General features: G+C 34.0%; 3 protein-coding genes across 3 annotated transcripts in view; 1 reads left to right on the top strand and 2 right to left on the bottom strand.

The window, feature by feature from the left end:
- Positions 1 to 817: 817 nt before the first annotated feature.
- Positions 818 to 6,943, bottom strand: LOC125845035 (ATP-dependent 6-phosphofructokinase 5, chloroplastic-like). The gene is made up of 13 exons (XM_049524428.1): positions 6,578 to 6,943; positions 5,531 to 5,621; positions 4,550 to 4,623; positions 3,985 to 4,096; positions 3,777 to 3,872; positions 3,504 to 3,605; positions 3,348 to 3,422; positions 3,049 to 3,189; positions 2,751 to 2,867; positions 2,565 to 2,669; positions 2,129 to 2,209; positions 1,565 to 1,693; positions 818 to 1,437 (listed from the first exon to the last, which is right to left on the bottom strand). Exons 1-13 carry the CDS (start codon positions 6,883 to 6,885, stop codon positions 1,270 to 1,272), a joined length of 1,599 nt encoding a protein of 532 aa, XP_049380385.1. The 5' UTR covers positions 6,886 to 6,943; the 3' UTR covers positions 818 to 1,269.
- Positions 6,944 to 8,174: 1,231 nt separating this feature from the next.
- On the bottom strand, positions 8,175 to 10,858 carry LOC125844317 (GLABRA2 expression modulator-like). Its single transcript, XM_049523607.1, has 4 exons — positions 10,316 to 10,858; positions 9,402 to 9,503; positions 8,923 to 9,194; positions 8,175 to 8,609 (listed from the first exon to the last, which is right to left on the bottom strand). Exons 1-4 carry the CDS (start codon positions 10,671 to 10,673, stop codon positions 8,421 to 8,423), a joined length of 921 nt encoding a protein of 306 aa, XP_049379564.1. The 5' UTR covers positions 10,674 to 10,858; the 3' UTR covers positions 8,175 to 8,420.
- A 1,878-nt stretch (positions 10,859 to 12,736) lies between these two features.
- Positions 12,737 to 13,886, top strand: part of LOC125845221 (histone H3.3) — a 202,057-nt gene continuing 200,907 nt past the window's right edge. The window contains exon 1 of the mRNA XM_049524681.1: positions 12,737 to 12,741. The gene's annotated coding sequence lies outside the window, so the exon portion shown is untranslated. The remainder of the gene's footprint in view (positions 12,742 to 13,886) is intronic.

Below are 13,886 nucleotides of genomic sequence, written 5' to 3'. Positions count from 1 at the left end.
TAGCACTCCCAATATGATTTTCTCCATATCTAGCAATCAAATTTGAACGTCTGGTTAAGGGTGAAATAGTTTCACCACTACATCACATCCTATATTGGCAAGTTTTAAAGCTCCTAGTTGTAAGAAAAGTATAAATGAATCTAACAAACACTATTAATCACTTGTCAGGATAACATATGCTTGTGTTTGACCAGTCTTTATGTTTCTTTTTTATTCACCTTGGCTGCTAAATGGGGGCTGCTAAGGACCAGTACAAAGTAATATCTTGGGACTTGTTAAATTCCCATTCTCTATGGTAACAACTACTAACAATAACTTCACTTTTCTCCCTGTCTTAAGACCAGTACAAAGTAACACATCTTGATACCTTTTTTTAGTTTATTTCATTCGATGTACGATATCTATCTGCTTTGTGATCTTGATTAATTCAATCCACATTTTTGATAGCTAAGGGGTGGTTCTATTCTTTCAAGAAAATAATTCTTTGTAAGTGAGATATATTGACAATGAATGCTATCAACAAGCAAAATTAAAACAAGGTAGGCTATTTCACTTACTCAAGGGTCAATCAGTGTCGAAAAGGACCACAAGAATCGCGGTCCCTGCCTGTTAATCGATAATAATAAACGTAAAGCTGATATTCACCTACAAGAATACAGATTTCAGATCATCTGCAAACACTTAGATATGATTAATCTGTAAATGATACAGATACTCAGACGAAATGTACAACAGTCTGCTAGTTATATATTAAATGTACCTCATACATACTTCAATCAAAATGCAGGTCATGATAAATTATAATGATACATCGATGTAATACTCGTATTAAATAAGTGGTATTTATTTCTTCGTCAAATGGTTCACAAGGAAGAATTTCTTCTATTAGAAGAATGGTTTATCGCGTTGTGAAGGAACAAAGAAAAATGCATAACTCAGGGTCTCTAAGATAGCTTTATTCTACATCTATGTTGCTCAGACTCGTCAAAAATAATGCCAGTGTGTGTCAAATCCTACAAAAGTTGTGCGTTTGGAGGATCTGACACTGGTGTGTTAAACATTTTTGGATGATCCGAGCAACATAGTACTACGTATACCCTTCTGAACGGGTATGTACCTTCACAAAAAATTGAGGAATCCCATGTTCTTGCATTATTCCTTTTAACAGTTGGGAACAGGGCAATGCCATGAGTTTTCTCAATCTGGCTCCCTGCTCCTTTAATAGACTTGCAAGTTTCATGCAAAAAAATTGAGCTGCGTATTTTTAATTCAAAGAAAGTCTGGCTGGCCTGTGGATGTTAAGCAACGATGCCACATGCGGCTGTTAGGGTCCACGATCTTGGGTTGAGCAATGACTTCTGGAATTGGAAAGTACACATAATGAGTATTGCATATACCAACTGTGATCCCGCTATATCCAGCAAATGCACCATGAACCTATCAAACAACCGAGCATTGGTTAAATTTTCGAATAACTCAACAACAGAAAGCAATTTGTCTTTTGTAAAACAACAAACATCAAGAAAGTCTTTTCATAAGTATTAAGTGAGGTTGAGGGACTTACAGCATTTTGACCTAGTACAGTACAGAGAATTCCATCTGATGCATTTGCACGGCATGCACGGATCATGTAGGTAGGATCAATGTATTTAACATCAGTTGTAACCCCAATCTCCTTGAAGTACTTTTTGATCTATAAGAAAGCAAGCACACCATCGTAACTTTTCTCGATAAATAGGAGGAGGAATGTGCACATGCATGGTCACTTCTCAAATTGATCAACAGGGCATTATATAGCTTTCCCTCAATAGTCAGAGGAGAAAGCATAAAGATGGAGAAGACAGAAACTGGAAACAAAGTGAACTATGAACAAATGATTGTGTAACGCTCATATTGGACAAAGATACAAGAGGACCTTACAAGTGATTCAATTAAGTTGCTTGAACTTTTTTCTTTTTTTTTCTGTTTTGATAAATTAGTAGCTTTAACTTCTTAAATATGATGAAAATTAAGAAGAGTATCGAAGCTCCTTAAAACCAAGGTGTACGCAACTCGCATGTACATGTAAAACTAGCCAACAAATATCTAGTAAATAATCCCATAAATGTGTAGCTTGCCATCCACAAACCTGTTGTTGTATATGAACACCAATATCTCCAAGTACAGCATTTCCAGATGCATCCTTTGCATTGGTTTTCTCGAGGAAATCCTACACGAAGGTTTAGTAAGATAGCAATTAAATAATATAAAAATCCAGAAGTATTTCTTCTGTTTTCATTGCTCGAATCAACTATAAATGACAAAACGGTGACAAACTTGGAAACATCTAAATGATTGTTTACAACTTTAAGTAAAGAGTAAAGAAAAATCGGTATGCTGTGGTTCTCCAGTAGATAATATATCAAAAGCCGATGGTCTGTAATTTTCACCCTTCCTAGTACAATTCTTCATTTTCGGTAGTAATTAATAGTTTTTTCGATCTTTTTGGACTGTTAGATATATAACAAATATTACTTATTTTATGTCTCATTGCAACAGAGACAAGAAAATACAGTAGAACTAACCTGCCCGGCCCCCTCTGCTACACAAATCACAGCTGATCCCTTTGTCTCAAGCAGATATTTTAGATGCTGCAACACACCATGAGGCCCATGCAGATTAAACGGCACCTGAGATCAAATCGACATGATCTTATTGAGAAGGCCTTAAACATAACCGGTTATATACCAACTGATCGAGATTAGACTAACCTCTGGAATCAAGCATATGTCTATCTGTCCACTAGCTAGTGATGCATGCATAGCTATAAAACCACTGCTACGACCCATCAACTTCACAATTCCGATACCATGATATGCACTATGTGCCTACAGTAAATAGATTTCAGGGAAGAGTTATGATCCATGATTGCTTCAGTGACTGCAACGTAAATGAGCAATCTTTTTGTACAGATACTGCGATATACCTTCTGGAGGAGTAAACTTTGAAATACTTAAGCGGAAAGACGCAAGGGGATGCAAAACTTATAGCAGGACTGTAAAGTAGTACCTCAATATAAGCAGAATTAATGGCTCTCTGTGCTTCTTCAACAGCAGTATCAAAACCAAATGTTTTGTCCATAAGCATAATATCATTGTCAATAGTTTTTGGCACACCAACTACAGCTACCTGCATACGTCTTCTACGGCACTGCACATCAAGTACACAAAAGAAAGTTATACTACCTAAGTGACATCATTACTTCAAAGTTATACCATTGGAGACTACTGAGTTTTCGGCTACACGCCCATTCCTGGTTAAGATTAACATAATCCAACTTAACAAATATAGAGGCCACAATCGACAACCTCATCATGAATTGCGTTTGCGCCAGCATGTGTACCATTTCCACCGATCACAAAGAGCATGTTTATTCCTCTTTCCTGAAATTAAGACGAAGTGAATTGTAGATAAAGCCAGCATGATAATTCTGGTGCAAGTAAACTATAGAGCCAGTCAAGAACCTGAATGCTATCCACAATGTCAGAAACTTTAGGTCCTCCACGTGATACGCCTAGCAAGCTTCCACCGGAAAGATGAACATTTTGAACCACTTTCCTGGATAACTGGTAATGAAACATACAACGACTTATTGCTAAATATTATTTCTGTTAAGTATATTTTTCCTAAAAATCAAGACTTTATCCACAATAATTCATGAAAGATTCAAGTCTTTTGCACTAAACTCTAACCAATACGAGGAGAATCTGCATAGGGAGTAATACGAAGCAACTTACTAGCATTTCAGCTAAATCATCGCTTGAAAACCCACGGTACCCAAATGGAATCCCCACAATTTGCTTCACACCGTATATCTCAAGGGTGATAACTATCTGCAATCATTAGAAATAAATAGACAATACATCAATGTTGTACATTGAAATAACATGACTGAATTGTTTTCTAAAAAAAGAACAAGCAAAAGAACAAAGTATATGTTAAGACCTGTCGAATAACGTCATTAAGACCTGGGCATAGTCCACCACAGGTTATGATTGCTGCTTTCACCTCCTCTGGTTTGAAATATATTTTCTCTCGAGGACCAGCACGATGAACCCTAAACAAGATCAATGACATATTTACAACCTCTAAGGGCAACAAGCTACAAATTTCGAACTAAATTCCTTTATTAAAATCATTTTATCTCACGTCAGAGTTGAAATTTCTTGGCAAGACTGTAAAACCTCTACAAGTTGATGTTCAATATGTCTAAAGACACAATCACTTTCAAGAAGTTAACAAACTATATTGTTCTGTAAGATTTTATTTTATAAATAGACATTAAAAACTTTCCGAAGAATTCAATAAAGCCTAATATTTTCTTTTTTGCTTAAAGGATTCTTAGCTCCTTAGTTTTGATAAGGAAAATGGATTCTTAGATCCTTAGTTTCAGTATCAGAATGATTGAAGCACAGGTGCAGCTTAGCATTGAGGCTGTGTAGTATAGGCCATATTTACATAAATCATTGCCATGTAACTTGTTGCTACAGCAAACTATAAAGAAGCTTACCATTGCTCTACCCATGTACAATCGGGATCAATGCACTCAGCACCAGCAGAAGTCGGAGAGGAATAATTAATAGTCTGAAAAATAACAGAACTTAGCATGAATGGATTGGCAGGAAATAACTAAAATGCAACGAAAAGAAAAACATGTGTTTGTTTATTTTTTTTGAGAAAAAATAAATGTGTTTGTTTATTCATACACAGAGAGTGTTCTGTTTGCTCTTTCGCGACAAAGAATCATCTTGCTATCATAAGGTGCATTGACTCTCAAAGACAAGACAAGTATACAAACAAATTATTGTTTCTCCAGCTTATGTTGTGGCCCCATCTAACCTCACTAAAGAATGTACTCTGAGCTCCGAATCAAAGGGAAACATAGAAAAATGTACTTGCAACTTCAAAATTGGAATTTTGGCGTTTGAACTCTCTTCTCTCAATCAAAACTTGTCCATACGAGACATGAAACTCTATTCTGCCTAGAAAGTTTGAAATTGCCATCTATAGAAGGTTTCATTTTAACGACTACTATGCGTCAACGCCAAGCTAGTTGGGGATTGCTGATCCAAAACAATGCCTGACTTATTTATCTAATTCAATAGAGAAAAAGGGTTCATAATCCTAGAAGCAAAATTCTCAATATTTACCAAGTTAAACACTACATAAAACCTTAACTAATAAAGAGCGAAACTTTTCCACATCTATCTAGGTTGAAGAAATACCCAAGTATTTGAGATTTCACTGCTGAACGGTACGCATATCTGACAATACATAAAATAAGCTTTATAACGATTCTGAACGAATCCTTTACCCGCAAATCATGTGGGAGTGCAAACTCAAGTGAGAATCTTATTATGTTTTTAGAAGTGAACTTAGTCCATTTGGACATCGAATTCACCAAAATGTTGCCTTTTGTCACTATAATCAACTGGCAACGGGCAATCAGTGTGTGACGAGCTACGCTAAATTATAAGGAAACAAAGCTTACTTTAAGAAGTACTCTGTCATTGTTATTGATGTATCCGTGCCATTCTTCATCTGAAGGATATCCTTGTGCAAAATCCTCAGTGACTGGAGTTCTGTAACACAATTGTTGCACTAAAGTTAGTAATGTGAGGAATCGATGTTGATTATCATCGAGGTATCTCTTGGCTACCACATTCTTTATCATTTTAAAATTAGATATAATTCCAATTTTCAACTCAACTAGAGTAGCAAACAACTTACCATTATTCTCAATTCTACAAACAAACCAAGCCATTTATACGCCATTTCAATGAAGAAAAATGAGAAAAGATAAATAAAATAACAGAGGTATCGACAATTCACAATAGCAAAAATTATAAAAGAAGAAATTGCACAAAAAAAAATCATTTTTTTTGAAAATATGTTCAATTTAACCTTAAAGTTTGTATTTTTTTTTCAATTTGCTGAAAATTCAAATCCATGCATATGACATTTGTTCTAAAAAAGCTCAATACTCCCCTGTCCCAAAATAAGTGTCACTTGAGCCAAAAAATAAAATGTGGAATTCAAGACCGTATGTCAATCTATGTGACACTTTTTTTTTAGTCCGTAACAAAAGAATGCATTTTTCTATGTTTGGAAACAATTTAACTTATGCTTTTCTTTTATTCTGTACCAAACCAATGCACGTTTCTATATTCAAAAACAATTTAACTTTAAAATTACTGTTTTACCCCTAATGAAATTATTTATAACGACGCAAATGATCGAGGAATAATTTAAACTACAAATTTCAAGTTTTTACTTTCTTTCTAGCTACAAATCAAAGGGCGTCACATAAATTGACACCGAGTAAATATGTTTTACCAACTATGCTCTTGTATAACTTTCTTCTACTTAATACTCCTCAATTATCGAACATCTAATAAACCGAGGTAATTTAGTAAAGTACACCTTCGATATATTATTTTTAGCATTAAATGAGCTAAAATGACACTTATTTTGGAACGACGAATACAATAAATAGCAAAATCAGATAAATTAAAACAGAGTGTACTGAGTAAAATACCTCATTTTGAGACAGAAAGTGGAAGGATACGAAACGGCGTCGGGAAATACATCAGTGATGTGAGGAATATTGAAACGAGACTCGAATTCTCTCTCATACTTCACTTTCCAATCCGGATCGCTGAAATCGATGTTGTTAGGGACGACGAAATTACTTGATTGAGCTGCAACTCTCATTCTCATTTTCAGGCGAGCTACCGGCGGCATCTTAATCGACTTGACGGAGCTGATGAGTAGCTCATTTTCGCCGGAAATAGTCGTCGACGGTCGAATCGGAGTTGATCCGATCGCCGGCGAAAGCGACTCCATTTGTCAAAGTAAAATGTGTAGAAGTTGGAAGAATAATGTAGAAAAAGTTTCTGCTTGTTTTTGTATAAACTGAGGGGACAAAAAAAGAAAGTTAAACAATGATTTTCCCCTTTATTTTTGGAATATATTTCCATTTTGAGTGTAGTTTAATACTAAGTTTATAGCCTTCCAAAAAGTGGTTTTTTAAGTGGCTTTTCGGTGAACGAGTTGAGGGAAGGGAGACTGAAATGTTTAGACATGTGAAGAGGAGATTTACGAATGTTTTAGTAAGGAGGTGTGAGAGGTGAATATTTTGGGGTCGAAGAGAGGTAGAGGTAGGTTGAAGAAGTATTGGAGAAAGGTAAGGTGTGAGAGGTTGAATATTTTGGGATCGAAGAGAGGTAGAGATAGGTGGAAGAAATATTGGAGAAAAGTGATTAGACAGAACATGAGGTTAGCTAGGAGGGTATGAAGGCCAACAAATAAGTGTAGAATGCTAGTAGGTAGTTGAGAGATGTCGTATTATTTTTATTTTTTTTATGTATTTGGTTTGGTAGTAATATAGAGTACCGTGTCAAGTGTAGTATTAGCCTATTCATGTAATCAGTGGATTTTGATATTTGACGTCATATGTGGTTTACTGTGTTTAGGTGACTACGCCTTATTGTTGTTAGGGTACCTTGCATATATGTTACACATTGTTTATGCTATTAGTTGTCATATTTTTCTCCACTACCATTTTTTTTTTTTAATTACTATTTTGATTTGTTTAAGTCAATGATCCTTCGAAAATAACCTCACCTTAAAGAAATAATAGTAAGACTTGCGTGTAATCTATCCTCACATTAATGATGTTTTTTATGATATCGCGACAAAAAGACGAACAATATTACTAATGGATGGGTTAGAGATCGATTTAAGATTTAAAGGTTGAAGGTGCATCATTATCTTCAACCTTTTAGGGCTTGTTTGGCAAGACACATGAGATTTTGAATTTGAGTACAATTGTGAGTAGTTATACCGTTGTGACACTTAGGTATAATTACATCATCAAACCGCGACTTTCTTCATTCACTTTTACTAGTCATGTTTTACTTTTCAAGAGTCAAACTGTATGAACATTGATTAACATTTTATAATGTATTTTTTTCCTTCATATTAATATGAGAATGGATTGCAGCTTATAATATTATTCATATAGTATTCAAACATCTAATTTTTAAATAAATCTAATTCAATTTAACTTTGAACATTAGTCAAATTGACTGTAGCAAATCGAAACATAACAAGTAAAATTAAACGGAGAGAGTAGTTAATATGATAAAAGATGTATATATGTAAATATATAAGTGCTTCAAGATTCTGTATGCATTGTTAAACTGTTAATTTAAGTTCATCAATGCAAAACAACACAAACCAGAAACATAATCTGTTGTGTTGCCAAGGAATCTGAGTTGGTATAAATAAACCTTCAGAATCTTCTGCAATGGCAACCAGATGTATGAAGGTGACATTTTTGGCATCGCGAAGCACGCCATCATCTCATAAAACACGCCTCACACGACCTGCAATGTGTGTGCTTGTAGGGCGTCTTGCAGGCACTTCACAGCACCAGTGTAATTTAGAAATCCCATAAACCAAAATTCATGGTTGTCAATAGAGATAACTTGGATGTACTTTTCTAACGAATTGGTTCTGCTCAACGAAGGATAAATTGCTTTAAGCTGATGCAATGGGATAATTACCTGCTCGTATCAATAGTAAACAAACGGAAATGTTAAAATACGGTTCCTCAAATGACAATGTATGTAATGAATGATGCATAAGTATCCAAAACGAACAAGAAATCAGATCTACGAGTAAGTAAAACAGGTAGGAAGGTATTGTCATTTGCCAAGAGAGGAAGTGGAAGCGACTTAGGAACTTCCTTTTGAGTAGAGGTAAAAATGCAAATGAGCAGTTTATAAGGAATGAGTTACATTTGAAGCAAACGATTGAACATCTTTAGGAATCTAAAGTAAATAACCGCGGGAGACTGATAAATAAACAGAGATGTACCTTGTAATAGCTCCATTCAGTCTTGTTTTCGTTTGAGTAGGGAAGGGGGTTATCGCTACAAAATGCAAGCTTTGCGGTAGATAAATATAACACTCCCATTACTGGTCCAGCTGAGGTCGATAAATAACATGCAAATGAATTCCGAAGTTGCTCCTCAGGATCTGCTTCAAATGTTTGGCGGAATATCTTGTCATAACCACCTTCAGCCAGAACCTTTGTTCCCTGAGCAATTCTTCCTAAGGCAGCATCAGCAATACTAGGGCTCGTTTTCACTATACAAGTCAACGAAAGAAAATTAAAGTTATTGCATCTGCAAAGGTAGGGGGTAAGGTCTACGTACATCCCACCGTCCCAAACAATGGCCATGGGAGTTAGCACTTCTAATTCTCATAATTCCTTGAATACGATGTCCATGTACGCAAAAGAGAAACTGGGAAAAGCTCAAAATAAAATTAAAGAAGAAGAAGAAGAAGCCTTACAGTGTTGCCATGTATTGCCAGCAATATCCTCTGCCTTCTTTGTTGCTTCACCAACCTTCTTTCTCCATCTACCAAGTACATCTTTGACATTCTCCATTTTATCTAACAAACGAAAATTATATCCTCACAGTTAGTGGCAGATGCAGTCAGTGACGGAGCCAGAAATTTTATCAAGGTGATTCAAAAATATGAAGAAGTAAATACATGAAGAAGTCAAGCCGCACCCTTACTGCTAGGGTTGGGCTTGACCTCCAAACTGTACATGGGACGGGTTTTTGCCTCACACAGCTTGAGCCGAAGATCGAAAAAGTTTAGAAGAGATAGGGAAACCTAGCAGCTGCCGGTCGGGGCGGGGTTAAGTTTGCTTCTTCACAAGCCTATCCTCAAAAAAACGACTCTACAGCCCTAGAGGTTCGCGTTCTTTCTATTCCATCCCATTCTATTTTAGGATAAGCAGCTAATGCTAAAATAATAAGTGAAGTAGTAGTCGTCTGACCAATGGCTAGGACACTAGATCGCCCGTGCCTGCTCATTTTGTCTCGCCCTAAATGGAATGACTCTCTCGTTGCGCCCCGACCCGAGCCCCTACGTCCGCTTTTCTCCTCCCGCAACCCAATAAGTTGCCAAAGCCAATACAACGTACTATATATAATTTTAACCTTGCTTATGATGCAACAAATAGACATGGAGTTCATTTGAACTCTATCTACTTTTTAACGCGCAACATAAATTTATGTATAAAAATTCACTAAGATAGCAACAAATAGTAGGTATCAACCCATTGCTTTAAAAAACTTAAAAAGATTGAACTCATAAAATTTAAATTTTCGACCTGTTCTCAATATGTATAATTCATTTACGTGTATGTATACGTGTATATATATATAGAGAGAGTGTGTGAAAAAGATACTAACTTTTGATATTGACGGAAGCAGAATTGTTGGCCGGAGCCGGAGAATGAGCTAAGTAAGGATTCGATCCCCGGTTACCGGTTTTTCTCTGCACCGACGACTCCGTCACCAATTCCTGGCTCCAATGCACCGATTTCTTCGATTTATTCAAACTGTTCGCCGATTTGATGCCTTCATTTTCGATTTTACCAATTTGATTCTCATTTACAGAGGCAATTGTAATAGTATAGTCCTGTTGCACACATTGCGGATCCGGTTTCGGACCTTGATCCGGATTCACACCGGAGCTGCTCTTATGCTCCGCCGGCGTCGCCGCCGCTGCGTTCTCTTCCCCGCCACCGGCGTTTGGCTGTTTCGTCATCTTCGCCGACGAGAGAAAAAGATGTAGAAGTGTCTACAATGCGAATTACTCTCTACTGTGATAAGGCGGCGCGTCGGAACCTTTGGCCGGTTGTGGAATTTTCCGATTAGGTTCCGATCAAGCCGGGAGAAAGAAAGAGAGAGACCGGCGATTTAACGCGGGAAGATACTATACGAGGGTCCGTATTCGGACGTCTGATTTGTCAAAAGCTTAATTTTCTCTTTTATGTATTTGTATTTTTTTTAAAATCTAGTTTCTAAAAACGTGTGTTTGTGCATTTATCTTAAAATATTTAATACAATCTTTTTATTACAAATGATACATATTATTAAACTTCGGCTGTGCTATAAAATAAAGGGAGGAAAGTCAAAACACACATAAAGTAACCATTTATAAGTTTGAGGTTAGAAAATCTTACAAATTTGATGTTATTTAAGTGATATACTTTACTTTAAAGATAAAGATTTACTATATAATAAAAGTATTTATATCTCCTAAGTTAACCATCATACCTGAAAAATAAAAAACTAAACTGTTATCTATATTGAATTGCATCATGATCAATCCAAATATGATTTAAAGTTGCAAAACCTTGCTTCGACTCAAACACATAAGTATTAAAAAAGTAAAAAAAAAAAAAAAGAAAGACGAATAAATGATAAGTGCTTATAAAAATTGTGGAGAAGAAAACTTAAGAACTCATCAATATTTTTACTAAATGAAATAGTAGAAAAAAGTTATTTATAATGAGATGTTAACAGTAATAGAATAAATTCAATTTATTGCGCGATATTTTGATTTGTAGAAAAGACTCAATTTATCATGAGATATTTAAACAAAAATATTGTAGAAATGAGTTTGAGGACGCTTGTATCACATTGAATATAAATGGACCCTTGAATAAACTGCATATTAAAAAAAATACAAACAATATTATTAAGATAAATGCAGATTAGACAATATTATCGAGGAATGATCTCATCCAATGAAACCTATAAATAATAGCACATATAGTATATAAATTCTTGCATTATATTATTGTATGAAAGAATGAAAAGATGTATAGGAGTACCTTTAGTATTGTGTGTTACGCTTTTATCAGTCGAAAAGTCAGAAATTTTATTTAAAATATTTAAAGTATAAAATAATAAATACGTTAAAAAAAAAGCTAAGAAAATTTATCATTTTACTACTTGCATACATAATTCAATTTTTTTACGAAAAAATTCAAATGAGCCCACTTGCATTCACTTAACTCCGTCCCAATTTCTATCAATAGTGAATAGAAGGCCAAAATCAGTATCTTAGTGGCTTTGTTAATCTTCACTACAATTTCACATTTTTGATTGCCAAGGCTAAAAGGACAAAAAATAATAATAATAATAATAATTATCTTCTTTGCGTGCTTTTAATTCAAAAGGAAGGATATACGTTAAAATAAAAAGTTTCCAAACGATCCCACTCTATCAAAAACCTTTTCACCCTTTTAACGTTTCACAAAAGTTATTATTTTATGTTTAGCTAGCATGAAAAAGGTTATTCCTACTAGAAATAGTAGAATTATTTTAAAGTATTACAACATATACAATTATATATGTAATGAGGGACAAACCCTTTCCTCAAAAATTAAAAATTGCAACTACGAAAATCACAATACAAATAAAAATAACAATTAAGAAAAGACTTAAACGAGACGGAGCAAGACAGGGCAAAATTAATTTTGCTAGAAATTGAATAGGCCAAGGCAGGTGGTGAATTTTGTAAACAGAAGTTTTGATAATATTGAAAAAAACAATAGTAATATCTTCGTTCACTTTTACTTGTTAATTTTGAATTTTGTATCTTTAAAATAAAATAAAATAAATATGAATATTTTACTATAATATTCATTTAATTAATATATAGTCTTAGGTCTATAAATAATTAATATTAAGAATAAAATATTTTTTAAAAAATATTTTTCTCTTAATAACCTATAAATGACGAGTAAAACTAAAAATATATATTTTAAATTTATTTAACAAACAAAAATGAACAAAAAAGTAGCATTTATTAATAGAGAAGAAAAGGAAGTAAATACCTGAGAAAAAAAAATGAACTTGCTCTGCCTTACCCCGCTCAATTATCATCTCTAGACACGAACACTTTTTTTTCATTCATTCTATCGAAGAAAATCATAAGAAGGAAGAATAAGGTTTTTAAGAAAGAAGAGTTTGATTAATTTTTATTTTGTTTGCTACTAATAAAGGGTTCAAAACATGCATTTTGTGTTTTTTGTAAATAATTGTTTTGGTGGAGATATCAAAGTGAAAAATCACGATAGTGTAAGAAATTATTTATATATTTGTCGTATTGTATAAAGACGAATCATTGAAAATTTGACAGTATTATTTGTTCTTTTGAAATACAAGATAAAATTAAAGTGAAATGTCTTTTACTTTCGTCTTTATTAAATTTGTCTCCAAATTTCCTCCTTTGTAATCAAAATATGCAAAAATACCCCCTAAAATAGACGGAATCCCCCAAATTGACTTTCAATATCGGATTTCAATTACATTATTCGTTCCCCCATTTAATTCGATCCAATCACACTCGTAATTATTCTTGAGCACTATAAATATTTTAATTGTGACACAAATAAAGAGGAGATTATGTTTTGAGTAGGGGTGTTCACGGTTTGGATAAAAATCGATCCAAACCGAAAAACCAAACCAAATCGATAAAATGAAACCAATTTTATTTGGGTTTGGTTTGGTTTGGTTTTAGATTTTTGAAAACCGATAGTATTTGGTTTGGTTATGGTTTTATTTGAAAAAAATCGAAGAAATAACCGAATCGAACCGAACCGATGAATTATATACATATATTTTATTAATATACATACTTAATATATTGTTTTTATAAACAATTTTAAAGATCTTATACATATTTTCATTAACATTTCTTTATAATTTACTTATTGAAAGAAAAAATTCCCAAGATGAAACATTTATCTTATTGATTTCATGTATATGAGTGTCTATGACAATTCTTTGTGGGATTGAAAATGTTATTTTCTCTTCCTTCTAGACCAATATAGTGAATTTTAAAGCTTTATTGATAGTAAATTTAGTGATCCAAAGTTCAGTAATGTAAGTCATTCTAACTATTTTTCGTTTTGAATGGATTGTTGTCACTTTTATCACATTTTAAATGAATTGTTTCTTTTCTTTT

This window comes from Solanum stenotomum, chromosome 11, assembly GCF_019186545.1.
Source record: "Solanum stenotomum isolate F172 chromosome 11, ASM1918654v1, whole genome shotgun sequence".
NCBI lineage: Eukaryota > Viridiplantae > Streptophyta > Magnoliopsida > Solanales > Solanaceae > Solanum > Solanum stenotomum.
Note: the sequence above shows the minus strand (reverse complement) of the source record. Positions and strands in the feature narration are given on the sequence as shown.

What these genes read in the sequence shown, in the direction of transcription:
- LOC125844317 (XM_049523607.1), bottom strand. Translation starts at nt 10,673, where the DNA reads ATGACGAAACAGCCAAACGCCGGTGGCGGGGAAGAGAACGCAGCGGCG. An exon ending in TGCTTCCGTCAATATCAAAA is followed by an intron (nt 9,504 to 10,315) that starts GTTAGTATCTTT and finishes TTCGTTTGTTAG; the next exon opens with ATAAAATGGAGAATGTCAAA. An exon ending in CTGAATGGAGCTATTACAAG is followed by an intron (nt 8,610 to 8,922) that starts GTACATCTCTGT and finishes TGATACGAGCAG; the next exon opens with GTAATTATCCCATTGCATCA.
- LOC125845035 (XM_049524428.1), bottom strand. Translation starts at nt 6,885, where the DNA reads ATGGAGTCGCTTTCGCCGGCGATCGGATCAACTCCGATTCGACCGTCG. An exon ending in ACTTTCTGTCTCAAAATGAG is followed by an intron (nt 5,622 to 6,577) that starts GTATTTTACTCA and finishes ATTGTGTTACAG; the next exon opens with AACTCCAGTCACTGAGGATT. An exon ending in GTGTTCATATACAACAACAG is followed by an intron (nt 1,694 to 2,128) that starts GTTTGTGGATGG and finishes GCTTTCTTATAG; the next exon opens with ATCAAAAAGTACTTCAAGGA.